The sequence below is a fragment of the Chroicocephalus ridibundus genome, chromosome 12, assembly GCF_963924245.1.
Source record: "Chroicocephalus ridibundus chromosome 12, bChrRid1.1, whole genome shotgun sequence".
Classification (NCBI taxonomy): domain Eukaryota; kingdom Metazoa; phylum Chordata; class Aves; order Charadriiformes; family Laridae; genus Chroicocephalus; species Chroicocephalus ridibundus.
The window spans coordinates 8,603,458-8,627,710 of record NC_086295.1 but is presented as its reverse complement, the minus strand read 5'-3'; the positions used below and the strand labels follow the sequence as shown (position 1 = coordinate 8,627,710).

The 24,253-nt window shown below is 46.4% G+C and overlaps 1 protein-coding gene across 2 annotated transcripts in view; it reads right to left on the bottom strand.

Moving 5' to 3' along the window:
- The window catches only part of NFATC2 (nuclear factor of activated T cells 2), a 90,493-nt gene that overhangs the window by 57,825 nt on the left and 8,415 nt on the right, over positions 1-24,253 (bottom strand). For both annotated transcript variants that reach the window (XM_063350245.1, XM_063350244.1), the window contains exons 2-5: positions 22,265-23,291; positions 20,702-20,870; positions 3,856-4,058; positions 1,575-1,747 (exon numbers count right to left, since the gene is read on the bottom strand). In XM_063350245.1, coding sequence (XP_063206315.1) covers positions 1,575-1,747; positions 3,856-4,058; positions 20,702-20,870; positions 22,265-23,291 — 1,572 coding nt within the window. The remainder of the gene's footprint in view (positions 1-1,574; positions 1,748-3,855; positions 4,059-20,701; positions 20,871-22,264; positions 23,292-24,253) is intronic.

The window sequence follows — 24,253 nt, the reverse complement described above, 5'->3', positions numbered from 1 at the left end:
GAAAAGAAACTGAGGGAGATGCCAGGTGATGCTTTGCCACAATTCCCTTCCTATCTCCAGAAGCTGCAGTTCGCTGAACGTTTATTTCCTTTAGCAAATGGGCCTTTGTTTCATCAGGGACACGTTTGGGGTGGAGGCCACTATTGTTTCAGCCATCTGGTCCCATAAAGGATCGTAACCATTTCCTATGGAGAAAGGTGGTGGCTACTCCCACTATTCTCCCTTTCCCATCACCGTGCCCGGAGACTTCACTCAGCTGCTAAAATGCTCTGATAGGTGGTATCTTCTCATAAGCACTGCCAAGAGATCATACCTATCCATCATCTTCTCCTTAGCCTTGACTTGTTTATTCATTTCTACTGTTTTGGTTTTTTTTTTTCAAAGCTGCCATCGATAATTCACTAGTTACACAATTTATCTTGATTTCCCATCCAAAACTGGCTCCTCTCTTATTCTAAGCAGTTGTTAAGTAAGTAAAGCCTGCGTCTCAATAAATAAAACGCACACATGAGAAACTCTTCAATGGCTTTCTTCACATGACTGATGGCAAGACAGCTTCTGCTGAAGGGGTGAGTCATTCAGCAAAGGGAGAGGAAAACTGCTCATTATGTATTTGTGAAATCCCCAAACCGCTGAAAAGGCACCATTTACCAACAAAAAGCATCACAGGATGCACATGAACCAGCAAAGTGGGTGGAGCCCTTCCAGAAATGACTGCGACACAGGGGGCACCTCATCAGAGGCCTCTCTTTCTCAGGATCCAGTACGTTAAAGTGAGTGGGAGGTGCAGGTATCTCAGCTCACATGCTCATAGGATTTGCCCCTCAGAAAAATCAGAACTGCATGTTTTCTTCTGTCCCTCAGGGGAATACCAGAACAACCCGGGGTTTCCCTGCTTCAGCTGCAGCCTCCTGAGCTGCACACCCCTTAGCATCGACATCGAGAACCAGGATATGCCTGAGCCTCAAAATCAAACCTGTTTCTCCGTTTCAGTTGTGTTCCTGCCACAGCGCAGATCTGAGGACTGCAGTCACTCCTTTGGCAGGCAGGACCGGCCACAGGGCTAGGATCTGGCCCAGGTTTGAATTCAAAACCTCCAACCACGTGCCAGCTTGTGGATAACAAGTTCTGGTTGTGCCTCCGCTCAAAGTAAAACCACTCCCAGGATGGCAGGCAGTTTGCACGCACACACACAAGCAGGGAGCATGTATGTACGCCCCTACACACACACCCACGCTGGCTCCCTGCTCCCAGAAAAGACCTCCTAACCATGAGGATCCAGCAGCAGCACACTAGTAAATGAACTCTGCAAAAGCCCCAAAGTCCCTGGCCGTCCTCACAAGCTCTAGGCACCGTGAAGAGCCACCTGCCATCAAAACTTGTTTCAGGAAAGGGAGTGCATACGGGTAAGACCTGCGAATCACTCGAACGGTAGCGCAGGAGGGGCAGAGCACCTTGCCTTTCCCTATCCGAGCACGTTGGGTTTTGTCCCCTCAGAGCTAGCCTGCAGCAGAGGGACAACACAATCGTTGTTGCAAGAGACAGAGAAGGAGCAAATCTCAGGGGATACTTACAGCATTCGATGGGGTTTGACGCTGCTTGCAGAGAAATGATCCTGCCATTGGACTCGGGGATGTGCACGCGGAAGACGAGCCGGACGCGGGTGTTCTTCCTGCCAATGTCTGTCTCTCCCTTGCGCAGCTCGATGTCTGCGTTCCTCAGCTTCAAAATCCCTGCACAGTCGATGCTGCCAAACACACACGCCCTTTAGCTTAACATTTCTGCTCTCAAACAGCTTGGAAATAGGTAACAGTCAAGAGGATTAAGACGTTTTGCTTTAATCTCTGGGTTAAGAGCAGCTCCAAATACTGGTTCTGCATAGGATCTAGATATTGCCATTTCAGCAGGGAAGAAATCCCAGACAGGCAGCAAGTGAGGGATGCTGCTGGAGCCCTCCCAAAGAGTCTGGGCTCAGCGTGTCCCGGGGTGGCCTTTACTCTGGCAAGTAAAGCAGAAGCCACCCTCCAAATATTATAGTGCCGAGTCCTATTTCCCTCCTGTGCTAAGCACACGAGTGCCCATGGCAGCGCCCGCCTCGGCACAGCGGGGCAGGGGGAGTGAACCAGAACAAGAAGCGGACACCGGGGCAGGCAAAAAGCTGAGCCTGTGCCGCAGCCCTCCGTGAGCTAGACAGCATTAAAGCCTCCACCGCCAGCTCCCGAAGAGCTGAGTGCCCAGAGACTGCACAGCAGCTATTGCCTGCACGTGGGCAAATTAGTTCAGCTCCGCGGGGAGTCACAGCAGTTGAACCAGCTAATTGCATGCACCACCCAGGCACGTTTTCCTCACAGTTTGTAACGCAAGCATTGAATTCAACTCTAAAGTAGGAACCAAACTGCTCTCCCCTCCTTTCGGACACGGTAGGTGTGCTCCAGCCCTCGCCCTGGTCACCACGTCATCCTCCAAAGCCCCAGGACGTTGTTCCCAGCCAAGGCAATAGCCTGGGAAAAAGGTTCTCTGCTCCCATTCACCGTGTCCCTGCACGAAGGGAGGATGTAGGGAGCAGGACGGGGCTGAGCAGCAATGAAAGGATTAGGATTGCTTAAACCAGCATTGCAACTTAATATTGGTGTAAGTGCAGGTTAACTTCTTAAGAGCCCGATATAAACTAGCAAACATGCCTGTCTACAGCAGAGCCATGGCAAGAGAATGTGCTAATTAATATTTACAGAATGTGAGATCTTCTGCTCAGCAATAGGCATCGGAGAGTGCAGTGAGCACTGTTATTAAATGGGCACTGCCAACCCATTTTGATATCACTTTTAAAGACACACCATTTTTCTTCTGTAGATATGAATTAAAATCACTTTTTGGGAGGCGTAAACCCCAAGCTGTTTCCTACACCCACACTGTTCCTTGCCATTGCATGTGTGCAGGGGTTTATTACTCCAGGGCTACTTGTTAGGAACAGATAGTCGTGTTCCGTTCACTTGGCTGCTTAAGTTTGAGATGTGGACTTTTATTTATTTCCTTGGGTGCAGAGGGAAGGAGAGGCTTGAAGGAAAGGGAGGAATGAGGTATATTTTTTAAAAAAAAAAGATATATAAAGAAAGAATGTGGATTTTGCGATGAAGTAGGGGGGCTTAAAAACATAGCTGCTCTGCCAATTTTGTCAGTATCCTCTGAAGGATGGAGACGCAGCTCTTCCCTCTGCAGAGCAATCACTCTCACGCTGCCTGGCACGTGTTCAAGCCTGAAGTTTCAGACTAGTGCCCACTTCATCCCTCTGCCTCCATAAAACTGGAAGGAGTAATACAGAAAAGATGTGCCTGTACTTGCTTTTCTGTTAAGCTATTACAACAAAAGAGTGCAATTTCACGGCCAGAGCACTTGGCTGAGTTCAGAAGAGATGTTTTCTATTCCATTAGATGATGTAAAATGAATTGTACACCTTTCCTCCACTGTCTACTGCTCCTTGCTTCTCATTGCATCCCTGCAGCACAAGGACTTGAGATTCGAGTCTTGTTTTCCTTAGTGCCCTACAAAACTGTTCTGACACTGAAGATGACAGATGACTACAATATAGTCACTGCAGCAAGTGGGATAAAGAGCACCAATGCCTGCACGGTCAGCTGATGAATGGTAACTCTGTAAGCAGCTTTAACCCAGGTGCTTGTAACTGCTGCTTGTGCTTTTGTAAAAAGGGTCTTACGCTCATACATCATCCCAGTGCTCCTGAAAGGGGAGTCCCTCCAGAACAGGCATCATTATTTATTTGACTCCTTTCCAAAGAGAAGAACTTCACATGCCAATTTAATCCTCCTCAACTTTGCTAATAAAAAGAAATATGCTTACGTTGCTTTCATGTTGTTTTTGGGTTCCAGTGGGATCTCTAGAACTTTGGTGTTGCCAATGATTTTTTCATAGCTGGTGGTGGTAACGGTTTTTCCCGTAATGCGATGGACTTGATAGAAAGCGTGAGGTTTAAGTATCCGTTCGTCTGCTGTCCCAATGAAGATCTGAAGACCCAAGGGTTTGTTCTCCATGTAACCGTGAAGCTGGCAAGACATTAAAAATCTATTATCACACACAGGGCTTGCAGTGCCTTCATGTCAGGAAACCAAATAGATCTACAGACATATATATAGATATGGAGATACACAGAGACATAAAGATATGAATAAATACAGACTCTTTCCTACTCTCAGAGACAGACATCCTCTTAAGAGTATTTGCTGAAGTCCATGATATATAGGGAAGGAAGCTAATGGAAAACATGTAATTAATGGTTTTAATACTAAATATATCAAGAAGAAAAAAAGGATATATCAAGAAGAAAAAATTCCAGACAAGGTCTCCATTACCAGAAGTTTTTTGGCTGTCTCCAAAACAGCTTGATAAATCCTCTCAAAAGATATATTTTTGAGTACACTTGTTTAATTTGCAGAAACTGATTCCTAAAGGAGGTTCAAAAGATTTTGCTTGGTGGGGTGGATAAAGCTGCAAAGCTGCGTTGACTCCCTGCACCTGCAGCCCTGGGCAGTGACTCCTGCTTCCCATCAGCAGGAAACACAGCCAGGACAGAAGAAAGTCTCCCACTTGCGTTCCTGCAGATACAGGTGGTACTCCCTTACGTACCTTCTCCAGACCTTATCAAAGCTAATGGAAGATGCCCATTGACACAGGGGGCTTTGAATCAGGGCCTATGTGACGTCCAACTTGCAAACCCCAGTTTCTGTCCAGCCCAACATTCAGTAAAATGACTTTGCCTCAGCTCAGCTTATGATTCCTACTTCAACTGCAGTTAAAAAATAAGGGGTTTTTTTTCCCCCTCAACAGGAAGTATCTAGCAAATGGATCTGCAATTTTGCGAACTGACATGTTAAACTATGTATAAACATTTCAGAAATTAATAGTCCCGGCCACAGCCCTTTCTCTGGCCTTGGCACATGCAGTCTTGCCCAGTTCATACCCATTCCAAACCCAGCTGGAAGGATTGTCCTTCCAGCCCCTCACTTTGCTGCACTCACCCTGAGCTTCACAACTCTCCAGCTTCCTCTGCGTCACTCACACCAGACATAAGCTGCCAGCCTGCATCTTCAAAGGTCTTCTCTTCTCTTTGCCTTCTCACCTCTCATTTTCTACTCAGTTATCAACGTCTGTTCCCAAACTTCCCAAATCCAGCCCAAAACACCAGTATCAGCTTCCTAAACACTCACAATGTTGAGTTTTCTGTCCATCAGCCTCTTCCCCCAGGGAGGATGTTCCCTTTTAAGATCTACATCTCCACCCAACAAATCTCCCTCTCTGCAGAATTCATAGACAGTCTTAAAAGGAAATACGTTCTTGTTCTCCTGAAATCACTTCTGCAGACCAGAGTTTATTCACTGTTCCTTGAAACTCGTCCTTCCCCCAGTCGTTAGTTCACCTTCAGCCATTCCTCTTGCACTGCACTGAAATACTATCCGTACAGGTAGAGATGGCATTTTTGGTCGGTGACTGCACAGCACCTGGCACAAGGAGATCTTAGTTGACCTTAGAGACTGGGGCCACTAGGGTTCAAGGACATAAACAGACTCTCCTGTACTAAGTAACGTTTTTATAAGAAGCATTTGCTGCAAGAGAAGCAAAAAAGGCAGAATTCCTCCACAGGCCAGGAGACGAGGAAATTTCTCCTTCTTTATTAACATTCAAAATTACAAATCAAACCATTCTAAATTTCTCACATAACCAAAAATGAAAAACAGACATTTATCTACCGCATAGCCAGTGATCTAGCTGGAAGGGAACTTTATGGTCTGAGACATGCTAAATTTGTTTTCAATTATTCTGTCCACATACAAAACCTTGATGAAGCCATACAAAGCAAATAGTGCTGGAAGATCAGAGAAAAGGAAGATTAAGCTAATGGTATTCATGGCCAAACCTTTTTTTTTTTTCTTTTTTCTTTTCACCAGTCGGCGGGAGGTATCTTTGCACAGAAGGATTAATTCCCCCCTGGAAGGGGACCACATGCAGCATCAATGCAATCCTGGCAACCTTCCTTCAGTATGGCAAATGTAAAGCGACACTCACTCTTCTGAGCTATCATTACTCATCTAGCACATATTTGCAAGGCATACAAAGACAGGGTCTATGCCCCAGAGACCTTACAACCCAAGGGCCCGAATTTGCAGCCTCCACTTGCATGAATAGCTCCATTGAAGTCAACGGGCCTTAAGTACGGGTTGTGCAAGAAAGAATTACAGAATCCAGCCCAGCCGCAGCTCAGACACCTACGATAACTCACTCACACAAGCGCTTCGGGAGATCGTGAGGAGGGAAAATCGGCTTTGTGCAAACATGCCAGTTGGCTCTGGGAGCGAGGTGGAGGAGGAACGGAGCTGGACTCAAGCGCAAGGGTTGGTACGGGAGAAGCAGTATTGCCAAGAATGTGGTAAATACAATGGCAGCCATGGGGAGATTTAGAAATGTATAGAGTGTGTAGAAGATTAAAGGCGACAGAGGTCAAAATGATAGATCTACTGGGAACAGGCATGAATGGAGGAATCACCCCCTGTTTATCCATGGAGGCCCATTAAGCCCAGCTCCTCTGGGAGCCGTACTGAAACTCATCCTCAGTATCATACTTTCAAAATCCAAGATTTCCTGGCCTTCAATGAAAAGCCATTGTATGACCAAAAGCCATCTTGTCTTTACAAAAGGAGAGGGAGAAGAGTGAGTAGTTTTTAAGTACTGAGCATGTTTATTGTCGTGCCTGACAGAGTAATTCTTTGTGGATCCAGCAAAGATGACGAGAGGATCCTTTGCACTGGGGCGGTTATGGCAGTGACAGCAAAGCAGCTTTCGCTCTGCCCTCTGTCTGGGCAGAACAAAATCCCAGAGTTACAGGTGGGAGACTGTAACGGAGGAAAACAGTTAATAAATCACAAAAGATGATTTGCCCCCAGTGAGCACAGTCAGTAGCAGCTGTAACAGAACTGGCTATATACAGTTTTTAATACTGGCCACCTTTAAAAGTAATTTTAAGTGGTGTTTCTGATCATGTATAGAATGAGTTCCCAGGGTAAAACTATTCATGGTCTTCTAATAACATGTATGTCTGTGGGTGTGCGTCTGTATAAACGTACACAGACTTAAAGAGGAGACAAACTGATTGCCTGTTCATATGGCAACGTTTGTATCATATGCTGGACGAGCGGGTATAAAACACATAGTAAAAGCCTGCCTGGTCCTCCAGTGGGACCACATTTTACATTAATTGTTTGATCAATGGAAGAAAGTAACAGAATTATTTGGTAATTTATGGCATTGTGGCAATGCTATGGGATGACATCACTGTAAAATCAAAATAGCCCTACAAAATACAAATACAAAAATATCTATAAGAGAGACAAGCATCCAGGTTTAAAAGGGTATGTCCTTATCTTGAGTTAATTGTTTACATTTTAAAAGACACTATAGAAGAAGATCACTTACCGTGAGCATTTCCATCTACCTTTCACTTGCTAAGAACACATCAGGATGGCTTAGGAGCAAAAAATGAAGATGGGGACGGCCCACAGAACCGCTCCAGCCACTTTAAAATCAGAGTTTTGCACCCAGCTCTACCACCAATTTACTGCATCTCTTCAGTCATGCCATATAACCTCTCTGTTCATCTGTAACAGGGGGACAGTGATGCTAACCCTACTTTGCAGGGACAGAAATGAGTTAATATTTTGTGCTGCATTTTTACACAGGAAAAATCATTGTGAGCTAGAATGAAAGAACGCATCAAGGATTCGCTTCAGATGTATCTCTCCTCGAAACTGAACTATGAGGGACCGGTACTCTCAATAAGCACTCACCTCCAGCTATGCTTTAGTATTTAACCGTAATGCTGATCTTTTCTTTGGCGGAGCAAAAGTGACCCTTAAAGAACCCTACAGAGAAGTGAAGACTTCGAACATTTTCTTAAATAATAAGGTTGAAATTAATTTTTTCCTCCCTTAGCAACAACCAAGCCGCTCAAAAGTCTCAGTTTTTCACTCCTACCCTTCTGCTCCCATGCAGGAAGAGAGACAGCAGCTCACCCGGCAGCTGCCTGAGGGGGGGACGCAAAGCCCCACAACCGGCGTTTCGGCAGAGACGAGAACAGAGGACGAGCACCGCGCCAAGGTGTTCCCTCACTCTTCTTTCCCTGAAGAAAACTAAATCATGTGGATTTCAGTTTCAAGAGAGTGAGAATCCAAAAAGATTTATGAATACAGAACTCTGGGAGGAAATATTTTTGTGTATTATAAGGTGACCTATTCACAATAAAACTCCCCCAAACTGTATACAGATCGAGCTGGAAAAAAACCAAATCCTTTGAGTCACATTTGCCACAAGGGGAAAGAGAAGCCAGACATGATGTGTACCTTTCCATACTCTATTTTGGGATTTTAAGATCCTATTTCTTTCAGTTGAAAGATTTTTCTTAAACTTTGCTTTTGCATAACTCTTATAATATTAACATAGCCAGACATGGGCTGGTCTGTGACCTGAGGAAATGCAAAGCACTTTGGCAGATAAACAAATAACATCATTCAGAAAACAAGGAGACTTTTCTTGTTTGGTTTGCTGCTATGATTGGGTTTCTAAACAAAATGGAAATGTGTGGCATGATTAAAATCATCAGCTCACCTCTGCATAAATAAAATTCATTCATTCTGCACTCCATCTGTGGATCGATACCAGTCAAATTTGGGACAGGGGAATACTTAAGTGCCATTTCCAGGAAGGCACGTGTATAATTCCGCATGCAAAAAATGAGCAATGTGCCTTTAGCTGCTGTGTATCAGCAGCCCAGTTACCCGCCTGAACACAATTCCTGCGACGGTACCGGCAACCACAGCCACCCAGAACACACGTTAGGCATATGAAACAACATTTCTTCTTTTTTCCTGCACTATTTCAAAACTCAGGTCTTCCTACAGACTGAGCCCCCAGCTCCAAATCCACAAGCGCTTAAAGGAGGAGTTTGAAATTCAAATCTGAATCAGTCCCTACCCCAGCGCTCAGACACACCAAACCCTGCATCTGCACAGCTGACATCGTCTCTGGCTGCGGGGATTGAACAACACAGCTTCCCCTTTGCTGTGCTGCATGAACAGCAAATCTCTTTGCACAAGCGAAGCCTGCAACACTGCTTAGTTACGCTGTCTGGTAACAGAGGGATAAACTGACAGCGGAGTCAGAAGGAAAAGCGAATTCCTTAAGGATTCCATAGGTGGTCACCTATAGAAACAATATATGCATATACAGAGGGAATTTAGCAAAACCTTTGGAATGTAGATCTTTGAATCTTGCACACGTTTACTGGAGTTTAAATATTATTATATTTTATACAGACTTATATTATTAGCTAGAGGAAGGAGGATTCCCAGGAGATAAGTATGATAACTTCTTTATTCTTAAACGGGGAAGCCAGGGCAGAGAGTTGCAGTGATTCGCTGGGTCCCGCAGGGGACGAGCAGCCAAAAAGACCCCAAGGTCCCTGTCCCCCTGCGCTCTGCCTTGCTGCAGGGGTGGCCGACCTCCCTCTGCAAGTGGCACAAGCGTGCAGTAACCGCTCACCAGCCGCAGCTCCTCCGTTTCCACTAGTATTGCAGGCTCCTGCCTTTGCCTTTTTAACTGATGGGTTTCAGGGACAAATTTTCTTGGGGATTTCTATTTTGCGTGTTGCACATCTGAAAGTCTGCAGGCAAACAGTGCTGGGCTTTGCCAGACAAAAGCAGGAGCATCTGCAAATCCTAGGGGCACCTTTGAAGAGCCCCAGCGAGAATGTTGCCCCGTGTGATACTGATGCCGATTGCTTTAGAGAGTAGAAGGGAATAATTTGTTTCCCATTCCTCCCAACAGAGCTTTGCTTGATAGGAATTTAGGTCTTTCTCCCTTGGGAGGTATAAAGCTGCATCTTTAAAGCTGATTGCACACATCTTCCTGTCTAGACAACACAAGCTACTGCCAGAAGGAAAGTATAAAATTGAGGAATGAATTTGCTAGCCTTGGTGATGTTATTTGCTTGAAAGTAATCAGCTCTCTTGCTTGTTTCAGCTCACTATAACATGAGGCTTAGTCCATTAACTGCTTCATATTACTCGCTATCTCCCCATGGAAGTCACTCCAGCTTCCCCCCGCACGGGGTGTGCATGTGTGTGGCCAGCTTTGAGCACAGCGCCGGGGTGAGGCAGATGGACCGTCCCCGGCCGGTAGTGAAAAGTGGGAAAACAGAGCTCGACTGGCAACATTTAATTAGAAGCAAATACAAAGCCGCGTGAGAAATCACTTCCTCCTACTGCTTCCCTTTTCCTGCTGTACACAAGAAGATAAGAAAGCACCGAAAGGCTGGCCAGGAGCAGCGCGCCATTGCGGCACTGGCTACTCTAGGACGGAGCCCCGGCTCACCCAACGCCCACCCTTCCTCTAGCAACAGCAAGAGCCTGCCGAGTTAAAGCTTTTGACACCACGGACTATTCCCCTGCTCACTCTTCATCGGCCCTGAGGCTGCTTTCCACACCAGCAAGCGTTTTCGGAGGCTCTGCGGCGGACAAGAGGAAGATGTGCTTGTCGGAATAGCCCCAGCGTTTCTGTCACATCTATTCATCTCCCTTCCTGGTGGAAGCAACTTTACATCTTGGATTTGATCATTAATCCTCCTCATTAATACCCTTTGACTGCAACAATTTCAAGGATTTTTGGGAGGGTCTTCACTCAACAATACTCCTACCAAGATGGAAATTTTCACTGTATTGTCTCGGGGAGAGCAGCATATCAATAGCTGCCAGTAACTAAGACAAAGACCTCATCCAGACACCGTATCATGTAGCGGCTTGCCTGCCTGCTTCACTTAGAGCCGACATTGAGCAACAAAGTCAAATCTTGTCACGTGTTTTTGTTCAATTTAATGTAATGTAGTTGTGACATAGCAAAAGAACGCAAACCAGAAGGAAATCTCTGCCTTGGTTCTTCTTGCTCCTTACCAAAGCAGTCTAAAAAGGCCTCCAAAGATAATCCTTTAAACATCTGATTCTGCTAAATGATGAGTTTTTATTATACTCAATTTTAAGTGTTTCTTATTTTGGTGACAATTTTGTCAAAATTCCAAGTACTGAATCTCATTTGCTCTGCTGCTCCTTACAGTAAATGACAACCAGACTGCCAGTGTCTAACTGGGATTTCTGCTTCCACATGGGGTTAAAATACAGGTCTGGGACAGAGACGGCAGCTCTTGGGAGAAAGCAGTTGGGGGGTTTTGTTCCTGGCTGTCCTGATGCTGACCTTACATTGCAATGTAAGGAAGTTGTTCCCTCTCTGTGCCTCAGTTTCCCTACCCCTACAAAGAGATGATCCTGTTTTCAAGATGCTTTGACAATCTCAGCTGAAAGTTTAAAAGAGGCGGCACTATCTGACTACCGCACATGAACAGATATGGGGATTTGGATATCATGGTTTCATAGCTGGGTGAAAATATTAATTTTTTCCTACTAAGAAAACCAGCTGTGTAATAAAAGAGCTTCCATGCACATTCATGATAAAAGATTTAAACTTCCCCCAGCACAACAAAACTCTCTCTGCCACAAGTAAATCAGAGGGTGCAAATCTGCTGATTTGGACAGAGAGGCACTGGGGGAGTTTCTCAGCACGTGGCTCTGACACCCGTTAGTGAAGTCGTTCCCTTCCCAGCTGTCGGAGGCACTGTGGGAACCGGCCCCAGCCCAGCTGGAGCAGAGTGGAGGGTGGCAAGCAAAGATGCTTCCTCATCACCTAACCTTGCAGCTTCCTCTGCCAGGGCCGGTTTGTCCTTCCCGGCGAGGCAGCGATGCTTCAGGTGCAGCCGCGGGAGCATCACGCTGTGCGACCAAGATGTGGCACAAAGCTCAGGAGCAACCGTGCTGAGGAGGGGAAAGATGGGACAGCGGTAGCAGCAACAGCATCTTGGAGTTGCTCGGTTCAACCCGAGATGATTGATTTGATTGCACTGAACCAAATCCCCAGAGCTGAGCCCTCTGCCAGGGCTTAGTGCCGGGCCTCCTGCGAGGGGCTCCAGGAACCATGGCCTTTGCTCAGGCACTGGCTATTTGACTGAATATCAGCCAAATTTTGGAAAGGAACTTGGCCAAAAAGCGTTTTTGGGAAAAAGAAAAAAAAGGAAGAAAAAAAAAAAGAAGAAATAAAAACGAGCCCCAGGGGCCTCCCTCCTCCCCAATTTCTTTCTTATGCTGAAACCCACAATACGAGGCATGCTCAGAGAGAGAATAACTCGGGTCTGCTGGAAGCATCAGGGTTTCAACAGTTGTTTCAGAATGAAATAAAGACCCTAGAAAATTTTCACTGAGCATCAGCAGGCAGGAGTCCAGCCCCTTCCCCCCCAGAAGAGCCATTAGCCCGGCAAGCACGACGCTCCCCCCGGACACGGGAGACCCAGGTGTGAGCCCTCGCTTGGCGCGAGGCTCTTCCCATTCAATAGACATTGGTCTTGAGAGAGGAAGGGAGGAACTGGGGGCTCAGCTGGGTGGTGAATCCTGTGAACAGAGTGCTCAGATGTGAGTTTACAGGACACTATCCACCCTCCACAAACTTCTGCGGACACTCGAGCGCGCCCTGCACAGGATGAGTTACGTAGGCGTTACTGCTGCGCTGGAAGCGTCCACACTCATGGCAAACAGCCATAAATTTGAACTGTGGTTTACTGCGCACTGACTCCCCCATGTACAGTCCTGCAGTTAGATCACACATGAAAGAGTAGCCTAAATCTTGCATCTGCCTAATCCAGGCATACTCCTAATCCAAGGAATAGCCCGGGCTGCCTGCATCTCACAGGCATCACACTCTAAGCCGTTGGTATACCCTCCTTCCTCTCACCTCTCCCAAATTTACTTTCCATCAAAAGCAATATATTTTGAATTGGGCTCAAAAGTTTCAACGAGAACTTTTCATTCATCTCTAACTCAAAGCAGGTTGGCCTAAGGGAAAATCCTGCTGCTCCCTCGAGGTACCTCGTTCACTGATCATCTGCCCTGTGCCTCTGCACCCCAGCTGCATCTCAACCCCACCATGGAGCGATCCTGCCTGTCCTTCTCTTCGGGGCGAGCTGCACTCGCTCAGCCATAACATCTGGGTGGCGGCACCCCTTTCATGCAGGGGGATGGAGACCCAGTTTAAAGACTTTAAGCAACAGAGGATACAACTTATCTCTGGTTAAATTCTCCCAGCAGCTAATTACCCTCACTGTTACCCAGCAGTTCTCTTCTTGTGTTAGTCAGAGAAAGCACACCAATCAGCTCTTCCTCTAAGCTTGGTTTATTAGATGTCATATTTGATATTCTCTGTTTGTCTTGCATCTAAACAAAAGCAAATTTCAGGCTCATCCATGTTTTCCTACGCTACTTTTGATTTATCTAGCCATTTCATTTCCTCAGTGGCTCCTCTAAGCTTTCAGATAGATAGATCTCAAGGTACAGCCGCACTACCAGTAGGCTAGCAGTGTGGTGTGAGGGGTACTGACTGACCCACCCTTACATTTGATGGGACGTTAGTTTTGAAGAGAATTTCCCAGATGTACCTAAAATCTGCATTTTCAGAATTGCACATCTATTGCTGCAACAGCATGTGCAACGACAGTAAATATATGCGTGACCCAATGGCTCAAAGCTCAGGAGGCACCTACAGGCATCACAGTTGTGCCAACAAGCCCAGAAGTCCTGCAGGCAGATCGGGCATGAAACGTGCAGTCAGTTTGTCATATGCTGTTCTGGAGCTGGGGGCAGAAATCCCTGCAAGAGCCAAAAGCCACCGAGAGGCCGCGCAAGGCTCCCGCTCGCTAGAAAAGGGAAGTGGAGGCCGCAAGAATGGTACAAAGATGTGTCACAGCACGAGCCCAGAACAGCCTGCCCATGGAAGTGCAAACATGCACGGCTTCGTCCCGGATCTCCAACTTCCCCTTCCCTGAACAGGGGGAGCTGAAAAGATGGGCAGAAAAGGACAAATTCAACTCCTCCAACGTGCCCTCAAGAGTAAGTCTTGCTGGGCAGGCCCGTTTGGGTTTCAGCATGAGCACATCTCCAACCCAGCCCTACTTGTGAGAGTGTGCATCACGGTACCGAGCCGTGATACGGTTTTGAGTTGCCATCAAAGGTTCTGGTTTCGCTAATACAAATAGGAATTAGTTGCATGTTGGAAGTCACATACAGTTAAAAGTCAGGGCCCCATGGGAAGCCTCGGCTAGAAAACAATGTCTCCTTTGACTTAGAAACCACAAGAAAACACATACGGCAAAATTCAAATATAAAAGGAAAGTGGAACATACGTTTGTTATTGTAAAGCAGCTCCTGTGTGCTCCATTAAAAACTACCATCCCAGCTTCTTTTTAAGTAAAAAAAAGGCAGTGAAAGTCACCCAAATTTTAAAAGATAAAACCCAGGGGAAAGCAGCCCATGCAGGCACACAGCACAAGCTGTGATGGGTCAGGGGTACCCTGTGGACCTCCCTGGTGATTTTAGGATAGCATCAGCAGGCAGGGACTGAAGTCTCAGCCCTCTTGAGATATCTCCCCCTCCTGCTGCAGGGGGAGATGGGGAAGTTGTTGTCCCTGACACTCTGACTTGAAGGAACTATTCCCTCCTCCATCCCGGCCCTGTTACTCATTTTAACCCACCACCTTTGACTAAAAAAAGACCCCAGACCTCAGCAGCAGGCGAGGCAGGTCGCAGGGATGTTCCCTGCAGGGGACCACAGCTCTGGCGGGGCACAGAAAGCTGCCGCCCATCAGTGCGCAGTGGCTGGGGAGCCTGTGTCAGCCGAGGGCTGCGCTGCACCAGCGAGGAGGTCCGAGTGACGGGCTCCCAGTGCCTGGGAAGTGCCCAAACACTGGAGCTGGTACCCAAAGACAGGCGGCAGCAGCTCCGCCATCCACCCGGTCCCCAAGAGCGCTTGCCCCAGACGCAGGCTCATCTGGCTTGGTGCCTGTCTGCCCCAGCATCCAGAACCTCTGGCTGCAGGATGGGGCAAACTTTCTGGCTGAAGAGTGAGTTTTTCCCCACCCCGAGTCGGGGACCACCGATGCAGGGTGTGCGCCGGGCAAGGCACTGCCTTGGAAAACTGGGGCCCGAGTCACCAACGTCCTCAGCTGCCTTCGAACACCACAGCCTGGGGTTGTGCTGCACGGATTCGACTATCTGACACAAGCGGTGGCAACAAGCGGGTTTGTTGATGAAGCACTGAGTTAATAACGCAGTTAGGAACCAAGAGAAAAGGTGAGACATGCAAATGAGTTACTGATTACTTATAAGCTGGTTTTCGTTCAGAAGTATTTGAGCCTTTTGTAAAGATAAGTTAGAGAAGCAACACATCAGGGAAAGGATTTGCTAAGACAGCAATAAAAAAAGCCCAAAATACCAGAGCAAGGCACGCTCCTTTGAGAAAATGACTACAAATTACTGTGCTGAAGAGCCTCGTAAAGAAACAGGTTCCCCAAGGATTGTTTACAGCAAAGTAAGTCAAAAAAAACCTAGGTCCTTGGGGGGAAAAATAGAAATAATAAGGGAAAAAAAAAAAAAAAGGAAAAAGGTTTATATTTACTCTTTGACCCCAAGACTTATCTGAGTTCTCATAAACAGATTTTTAACAAAATAATATACCTCAGCCTCTCTACAGCCCATGGCAGATGCACATCTGAAATTGATGCCCTGTGTCACTGCTCTCAATTATAGGAGATGAATGCAGCAGTACATCACCCGCTTATCTAGCACGATTACCTCCAAGGACCCCAGAGGACTTCAGAATGTGGGAAGATGATGATGTGAAATGGATTTGTCTCATTTATACTCATGGGCTGCAACACGTGTAAACGCAACCACTTCTAATGAAACAAGTACAGACCAGGTATCCAGAATATGTGGACAATCATTTACATAAATCAACTGCTCATCTTCCCTAAAAGCTTTTCCTTTCCCTTCCACTTCACTTGAAGGAAGGACAGACAAGGGTTCTGCTTAGAACTCCCTGAAATATCACACAATCGTGTGAAACATCATTTCCATCTTGAAAAAAAATCTGGCTTCACGCAAAGCAGTAGGATAACACCAGAACCACTAAGTTTAATGAATATCTTCAAAATAATATTTTTATGGCTTTTAAGGGACCACAGACTCTTCTTGACCATGGGGTGAAGCTCATTCAGACCCAACTTTTGCTACTAAAAAGGCCTTTCCTTCTCATCACTGCCTTAAACAGTTCAAAGACAGGAGACCTTCTGCTGAAGAACTGCAGAGAAGTTCTTATCACCACATTTTCCTGTGGGCAGCATAAGAAAGACACCAAAGACACCTATGCCAGCACCCAGTGTTACTCATGTGCTACCACATGCCCTGTTTCTCTTTGACAACAGGACAGCAAGCAAAGCCAGCAACCCAAAAAATTTAATTTCCTCTAAGAGATGGGAGTTCCTAGAAGGATTATTGAAAATAATGCCGGGAGAATCTCAAGGAATCATCTACTTCATCTCTCCTACCCCAAAGCAGAATTCAAACATATCCACATCCTTCCTAGCAGATGTTTGCCTAAAAACATGCAAAGAAGGAGATTTTTACCCCTCTGGGCAGGGTGTGCTGCCACAGGGTGATCTTGGACAAAGCTAGGTTTGTGTTTGGATTGTCACCTCTATCCCAGTCACATCCATAAGCTCTTTGCACAGGAGCATTCCTAATGGATAGCCTCTTCCAAAGCCTCGACTGGAGCAGTCGGGTACAAATAAGCAGCCATCCCTCAACATCAGTGAAAAAGAGTTGGAAAGCAGCAAAACAATCCTGCCTACCCCTCCTCTGCAGTCTCAGCAACCGGATGGGCCTGCGAGACGGTGGGTGCATGCAAACTTCAGCTTTGTCCTTGCTACGCAGGATTTCCTCGCTGTTCTCAGTGACTTAACATGTAGGGGATACTCACACTGGCATTCAATTTACATCCCTAAAATAGAAGCCCGAGTTTCTCTATAGTTAGTAGCAAGCTCTAGTTTCCTCCCAAGAGTGACTCAGAACACCTAAACTGGGAGCCTACACTTCTCCATGTGACTCTAGACGGTCTCTAAAGTCAGATGGTGTGAACATTACGAGAGATGCGTGGCTTCTCTCCTCCTCCCCCAGGCAAACAAAGTAAATGCCCACTTCAGTGTGGCCCACCTAGCCAGAGGTTTTGATTAACCAGACTCTCCTCCTGCCATACTTGGAGTGCACAACCGGTGCAGAGTCTTGTGCACAAACTCTCGGGGCTAGACACGTGAAGAGGAGGAAGCAGCATCAGAGATAAACCACAAGATAAGGCCTGGAGGATATGAGATCTGCTGGTCTGTAGCTTCGGAGCACCCAAAAGAAGAAACTTGCATGCAAAACGCAGTTTTCAAAAAATAAATATTGCGGGCCAACATCATGCTGCAAAAAGTAGCCAACAGCTCTTCCTCCAGAAGGTCTGGCTGATAATTAATCCCGTGTAGGGTTAATTTAATGGGAAATTAGAAAATTCAGAAAAAAATATTAAAACCCCATTATATTTTAGAAAACGTAATCAAAACAGTGGAATAGCAGTCTGTTGAAAGTGACTGTAAAATGCATGGGACACGAATGGGACATTCATCCTCAGCATAAATCCCACTGCTTTGGTGGGCCGCTCCCGCTCGGGACAAGGTTGGCTTCTCAGTATTTAAGTCCAAGTGTTTGAAAGACAGCACTGGCTTCAAAAAAAAGTTGCTACGGAGAGGTCCTAATGCTCCAGAAAATTCCCAAGGGCGGTGTGTCCCAGTCTGCCATCTGAAAAGTGCCGCGGGTCCCCAGCGCCAGGCCTGCAGCCTGCAGGAGAACACCAGCGCTGTCACCCCCGGGAGCCATTCCTGCTCCGGGGCCGAATGCAATAGCACTGTTGAAAACTCATTTAATTTAATTTCCCTACAACCATCTGCCTTTAACTCATGCCTTTCCTCAACACAGCATCCACCTTTTAAAAATCTCCCGTTTCCTTTTCTCTGTTTCCGTACTGCTTGCATCTGACAAGAACACGAAAGTTAAAATTCACTGAGGGGGGAAAAAAGAATAAAAAACCCAACCTTGAAGCCAAATAACTTATGACATGAAAGCTTTGGATTTTACTAGCCTTTCCAAGTTTCAGATGTCATAAACCATACAGGTGCAACTATCTCAATGCTCTGTATGCCCATATGAACCTTGTTAGGTTAAAGTGAACACAAATCCAACAAATACTTCCAGGTTTATACTAAACCTTCATAAACCGTCCACATTTTCCCCATATGCAGGCACAGCTGCGCAAAGGCACATCTGCTTGGGAAACTAACGTGGATCGTTGAATTTATAGTTTAAGATCCTTAAGCTTGATGGCAAATTATGATAAAACTAGGAATATCAGTTCCTGTCTCCAACTGAAAATATAAATCCCTCTTTGATTGATATTGATTACAGGAAGGAAACAAAGCACTTATATTTCCCCATGTCATGAGAAACTCCTTCATTGCAATAAACACCCGGTTGATAGGGATATCTTGGGAAGGTAAATGATACTATATTTGTAAGCAAACTAAGAAATGGGCAAGTGCTGATTGTCCATATAGTTCATACATCCATGTAGCTTCAAATGCACCACAGCGGGCTATGAGTTTGTCAGATTCATAAACTAAAAAGATTGCATATATTATTAAGGTATGTCAAATGTGATTGCTATTTATTATTGCCCTTCCCCCCTTACTCAAATATCCAGTCCATACAAGTAAGTCCAGCTCAACTGAAGTAAACAAATTCATTGATTCAGTAATTTATGGCTTGATTTTAAAAGGGGCTGAGCCTGCAGGGCAATACCCAACATATGTTCCAAGTTAAGCGCAAGCCAACCCAGTAAAATTAGTGGTATCGATCACATGCTTAAAATGAAGCATAAACTTCAACTTTTTCTTGGGTTTGTGCTTGCCATAGCAAATCCTGAGTGCAAGAGGAACACCTGTAGGGTGCACCCCAACTTTGGCTAGTGGAAGGCGTAGCTGTGGCTGATGGGTGCCACTGCCGTACCTCATTGCCAGCAACATCCCCCTGGCACCTCGCCACCCCGACCAAATGCCCGGCTCAAACGAGGAGGAAAGGAGGGAGAAGACTGACGTGGCCCCACGTGGCCCCAGTGCAGCTACTCAGCCGTTATTTCACGCTACCCTTTGAAAAGTGAAGGAAAAGCCCCTCACCCTCCACGACAGAGTAACGGTTCAGCTCATCCGCCCCACTGGTCAGCAAAGGGCCACAGCTTGCTCCCTCCATCACTGCCAGCTTGGATTCTCTTCACTGGCTTCGGCGGGGGGACGTCCCTGCTCACGAGCATAGCTAGGAGCAGAACTGGGCTCTTTAGGGCGATATAAATGATGTCTCAAAGGAGATACAAAATTATGTTTCTGTAGTGACATCGGCCCAAATCACCTGCCTAAACCCATTCACCCTTTATAGCATTACAAAGCGAATGAACGTGTCCTCTCTGTATTTACAGCTTTATAGAAGCCAAAATTTTTCTTGCAATCCTCCCCACTGCTAGGTAATTATCTTGCCCTGATGTCTCCTTATCACACAGCTACTACAGCTAGTACAGGTTTCCCCGGGGTGGTGTTCACCCAGGACGAAGAGAAGGCAGCGTTACCCCAGACGACAAGCAGAACCGCAGGCAAGGTGGGACACGGCGTCAGCAAGTTACGCATAAACCAGGCGCTAGATTGAAATGGATGTACTCAGTGCTTGAACTGCTGAATTACTGAATTCATATGGGTGAAATTCTCTGACCTAAACTTACATGGGCTTAAAATGAGAAGTTTCACTGCATAACCAGAGGACGGGGGAAAAAAAAAAAGAAAGAAAGGAAAAAAAAAAAAAAGAGTAAAATTGCTAAGGAGAAAGCAAATGCATGAAAGACATTGCTAGCAAAAGGCAGCTGTTGACTCTGGGGAAACTCCAGTTCAACATCCATACCTTCCTGATCCAACTCCCATGGCTGGGAGGTTAATGAAGGTTGCTTTGCCTTTCTTTAAACCTCAAGTGAATGTGTAGGAGTCGTGTAGAGTTTGGCTGTATGGAGGTTAGATACAGCCAGAAACACAGGTAGCAACTCTGCCACGTGGGCTTGGTCTGCAGGAACATGGGGGGACACGGCTCCAAACCTCTTGCTCACCGCTTGCAGGAGGACATGGTTCTTCAGATCTAAGGCGAGCTGTTAGTTATTTTCAATCCCAGTTTGGTAGGTCACTGAGCTACACTGAGTTTGAAAGCCAGGCTTGATGTTTGCACCTTTTGAGCCTCACAAAAAGCCCTTGTTTACACAGAAGAGTCTGTTCTCAAGATAAAATGGGCTCAGCTGGAACTCAGGACAGCTGGGCATCTGATGACATCCATGACCTCACAGGAGGTTTAACATATAGCCCAGAAAAGGTGGCAAATATTTGCCTAAGTTTCTGACCTTTCACAAGCTAATCCAAAACAACTTTCCAAACGCCTAGGACTTCGCCACAACTTCAACTTCAGAACTTTACACACACGTACAAGCACGTCCAGGTTCACACCCTCCCCTCTTCCAGGGTCAGCCCCCAGCAAGGCTTTCAAAAATGAACTCACCCCCGACTTTTACTCTACGGAGTTGTTCTCCAGCCCCTTACCTGGACGACAGGGTGGCCTCCAGTTGGTGCCTTGACGGCCCCTCGGCTTCCCTCCGTCTCGTAGTGTGCCCGGTGGTGGGGCTTCGGCTGCACCTCGATGCGCAGCTCGTAGGAGCCGGACTGGCTGGAGAGCGGCCACTCAAGGGGCGGCAGCGACTGGACGGGCAAACTGGGCAAGAGAGAGACAACACCAGCTGAAACTCTTTAGCGCTTAATTTCTCAGAGCCCTGATCCCTTCTTCCTCCAAGTGCCCCAGCGGGGTTGCTCTCACCAAAACGTTTAGGGCTCTGCTATCAATATCAATGAGAATACGCTGTCCTGCTCACGGGTGATTAAAAGCTTTGCTGAACTTCAGGATGAACACAATAATTTCTGGGGGCCCACCTCCTTGCAGAGAAGAGAATATTTCTATTTCTTCAATGGAACTGAATATTTCTATTTCTTCAATGGAACTATCTGCAGCAGTTATATTTTTGCAGAGATCCCCCTCTTTTATCTAGCTGTTGCTGTGCATCTTAAACTTTGATCACAGAGCATATACTCTGAAATATCAACTCCATTTACCATTACTTACCAGTTGCGTAAATTAATAATATTTATTATTTTCATGAATATTAAAATGCACACGAATAAAATGCTGAATAGTCTTACCTGATACTAGTTTTCCTGTGATCAAAATACACAAGGGTTTATAACATGAAATTACTACATCGAAATGTACAACTAGAGCTTGCACTGGACTTTAAACAACTCCTATTTCGTTAGTACAAACTGCTGCCAGGACCCATCTCACAAGCTAAGGAGAGTCACAGCCCATGTTCTTTCACTCGCAATTTGTGTTTAGCAGGTTGGGAGCAGCACGGGATAACGTCAGCGCGGGGACAACCTTGCTGCCGAGCGGGACAGCAGGGCTGACAGGGTGCCAGCGGTGACGGCAAGTGGAGTCACACACTTGGCAACCTCCATCCTGGCAGACGTGCAGCGCTCAGGGTCCAGACCTGCGTGCCGCCCGCGCCAGGCAATGGAGGGAGTCGATGAGATTTGGGTTAAACGACCATTAACAAATTAACAACAACAATGTGACAACAATAAGTCACTTGGGGTTGACCGAATGCTCAGCCTGACTTGGAGCAGGGCGCTCTATTTTGAATCAGGAGATATTTGAAGTATTTTCATCCTTGGTGAAAATTTGTAAGCGAGACATTCCCTGAGTTTAGAAAAGCAAACAAACCACTTTCTTCAAAAGCTGCAGGATGGAACGAGAGTGTTCAGCCTTTGTCAAAGGCTGTTTGCAATCTCCTTTTTAGAGAAATAATTTGGAAAATTGAATTTTTCATATGCTGTGCTACCAATGAACCACTTTGATGATGTTTCTTCCAAACCCAGATTTTTTCATCTCTTGGAATCACAATGGATTGGGCTCCCATTAACCAGTGCTGCCCCTGAGCACTTAGCTCTGGTCTCAGCAGGACCTGCCCAAGCAAACACTCCCTAGGGAACACTACGTGTGACAGAGGGCATCGCACCACGAGAAAACACACAGCCACGAGAAGCATTACATACCTGCAGATAGGTATTGCAGGCACCAGTTGCTTTGTCCAGGATGGAGGTACCAACAAAATTGATTCTGGGGCTGAGTTTCTCCTGTCCTCCTGCTCACAAGGCCCGTGGAAGTCAACAGTCTGAAAGACGTGACACGGAATGCTGTTTTTGTGGGAAGGCATTGATGAAGGATCAGGGCTGGTTTTCCAAATTTTCGTGGGAACACCACAGGAAGGATCCGTAGGAAGGGTGTTCATAGCATCCATGGAAAGAGAAGCGCTGGGCAACTGCGTGTAAGTAACTGAAGAGTTGTCTTCTCTCAAGGGGATGCGAGGAGAAGACTGTGGAGAGGGGGTCCTTGACTGTCGTGGAGAAGTGGAAGGCAGCTGAGTACTGTAGAGCTCAGTGCAAGAGTACCTCCGTTTTGCACCTGGTGATGAAGACCTTGAGTTGGGACAGGGTGATGGTGAATGTCGTCCCAAGCAGGTTTCCTCCGTGATGCTTGTTCGTGGTGACATTATTGGAGAGGTTCTAGGAGAATAATGAGTATGGATGTTTTGAAACTGTGGACAAAGGTCATCACTAGGACCATTATTTGGTGAAACACATGGTGATGTGCAAGGAGATACATTTGTCTCTGAAATGAAACTTGCAGAGGAGCCGCTACTAGCTGGGCTCAAACACAGTGGTTCTCTGTAGCCCTCAAAGCCAGGGACAGGCAGGGTAACCCTTGGGCTAGTGGTAGCTGAGTTTGACTGATGTTCTACCAAAAGAACATCTGTGTCTCTGCTGCGGAAGGGACCCCCTGAATGAATCAGTTCATGATATGGAGTAATTTCAATCCTAGGGCTCGGAGCAGAGGCCCCTGCAGCGTTGGCAGGGTGTGTAGGTGTTGTCCCTATGCTATCTGGCTGTCCATATCTGCCCATGGGATCTGCAGAAAGGCTAGAAAAAGGCAGGGGGCATGGCTTGAGGCCACAGTCCAAGACATCATGAGCGTATGTAACTCCAGAGGGTGGGCTGTTGGTTTTATGTGGAGTCGGTTCTTCTGGAAAAAGAAGGGTCTCTTTAAGACTATAAATATTATTACAGAAGCTGAGCAATCATGGATTAAAAAAAATATATATATGCATATTTATAAACTGGTTGTGATCGGATATTAGGTAAATATTTTTTAAATTCTTTTTAACTTCAATTAATGCTTGTGAAAAGTACTGGATTAACAGCCAGGGAAGCTCAAGTGCTCAGAGCAGATGCAGCATGGACAAAAACACTGCAAATATCTCCATGCCGCCCGGCCAGGCTCCCTCGACCTGAGCCCTGAGCTCAAGGGATCACCTGGAAGGGTCGGCGCCACGTCAGCCTCTCTGCCCATTTCCGTGCTGGCCTCCCTACCCTCTCTGCCAAATATACCCCTTAGTGCCAACGGGGGCGTTGTGACTCTGGTCGCCTTTTGTCAACTAGGAGCTGGACTGAGACCATCACATCACAAACCCACTTCCACACAGGTCTACGTAAGACCAAAAGGCTGAGGAAGAGCTGTTGGTGAAGGGAGAAAAAAAACCTTACACAGCAAAGCCCAGCCAGAAAAGGCTTCATGAAACCAAAGCTGAGCTCAAGTTCTTGAATTAAACAGTTCTGTGTGCTGATTTGTTTGGCTCCATATCATGTCAACAAGTTTTGGTGACAGGTTTCACATGAGAAAGCACCAGATGATCGGAAAATATTCACAAATATTTGTTAGAAAAGAGATAGAAAGGATCCAGCCCCATGGTTACAGGCAATCACTTTCCAATTTCAGCTCAAGGAACGTTTTGGTCAGAGAGGGATTATAAAATACACAGTAACAGGTAAGTGTTCACTGCAACCCTCTCTCCTGGGGCAAAAACCCCCTCAGTTTTCAGAGATTCTCAATCTTGCAAACTATTTCCAGGTTGCAGAGTACAGGGATGCTTCTGGGCAATACAGAATTCCCACTGAGCCCGCTTCTGATGTCGTCCCAGCACCCCA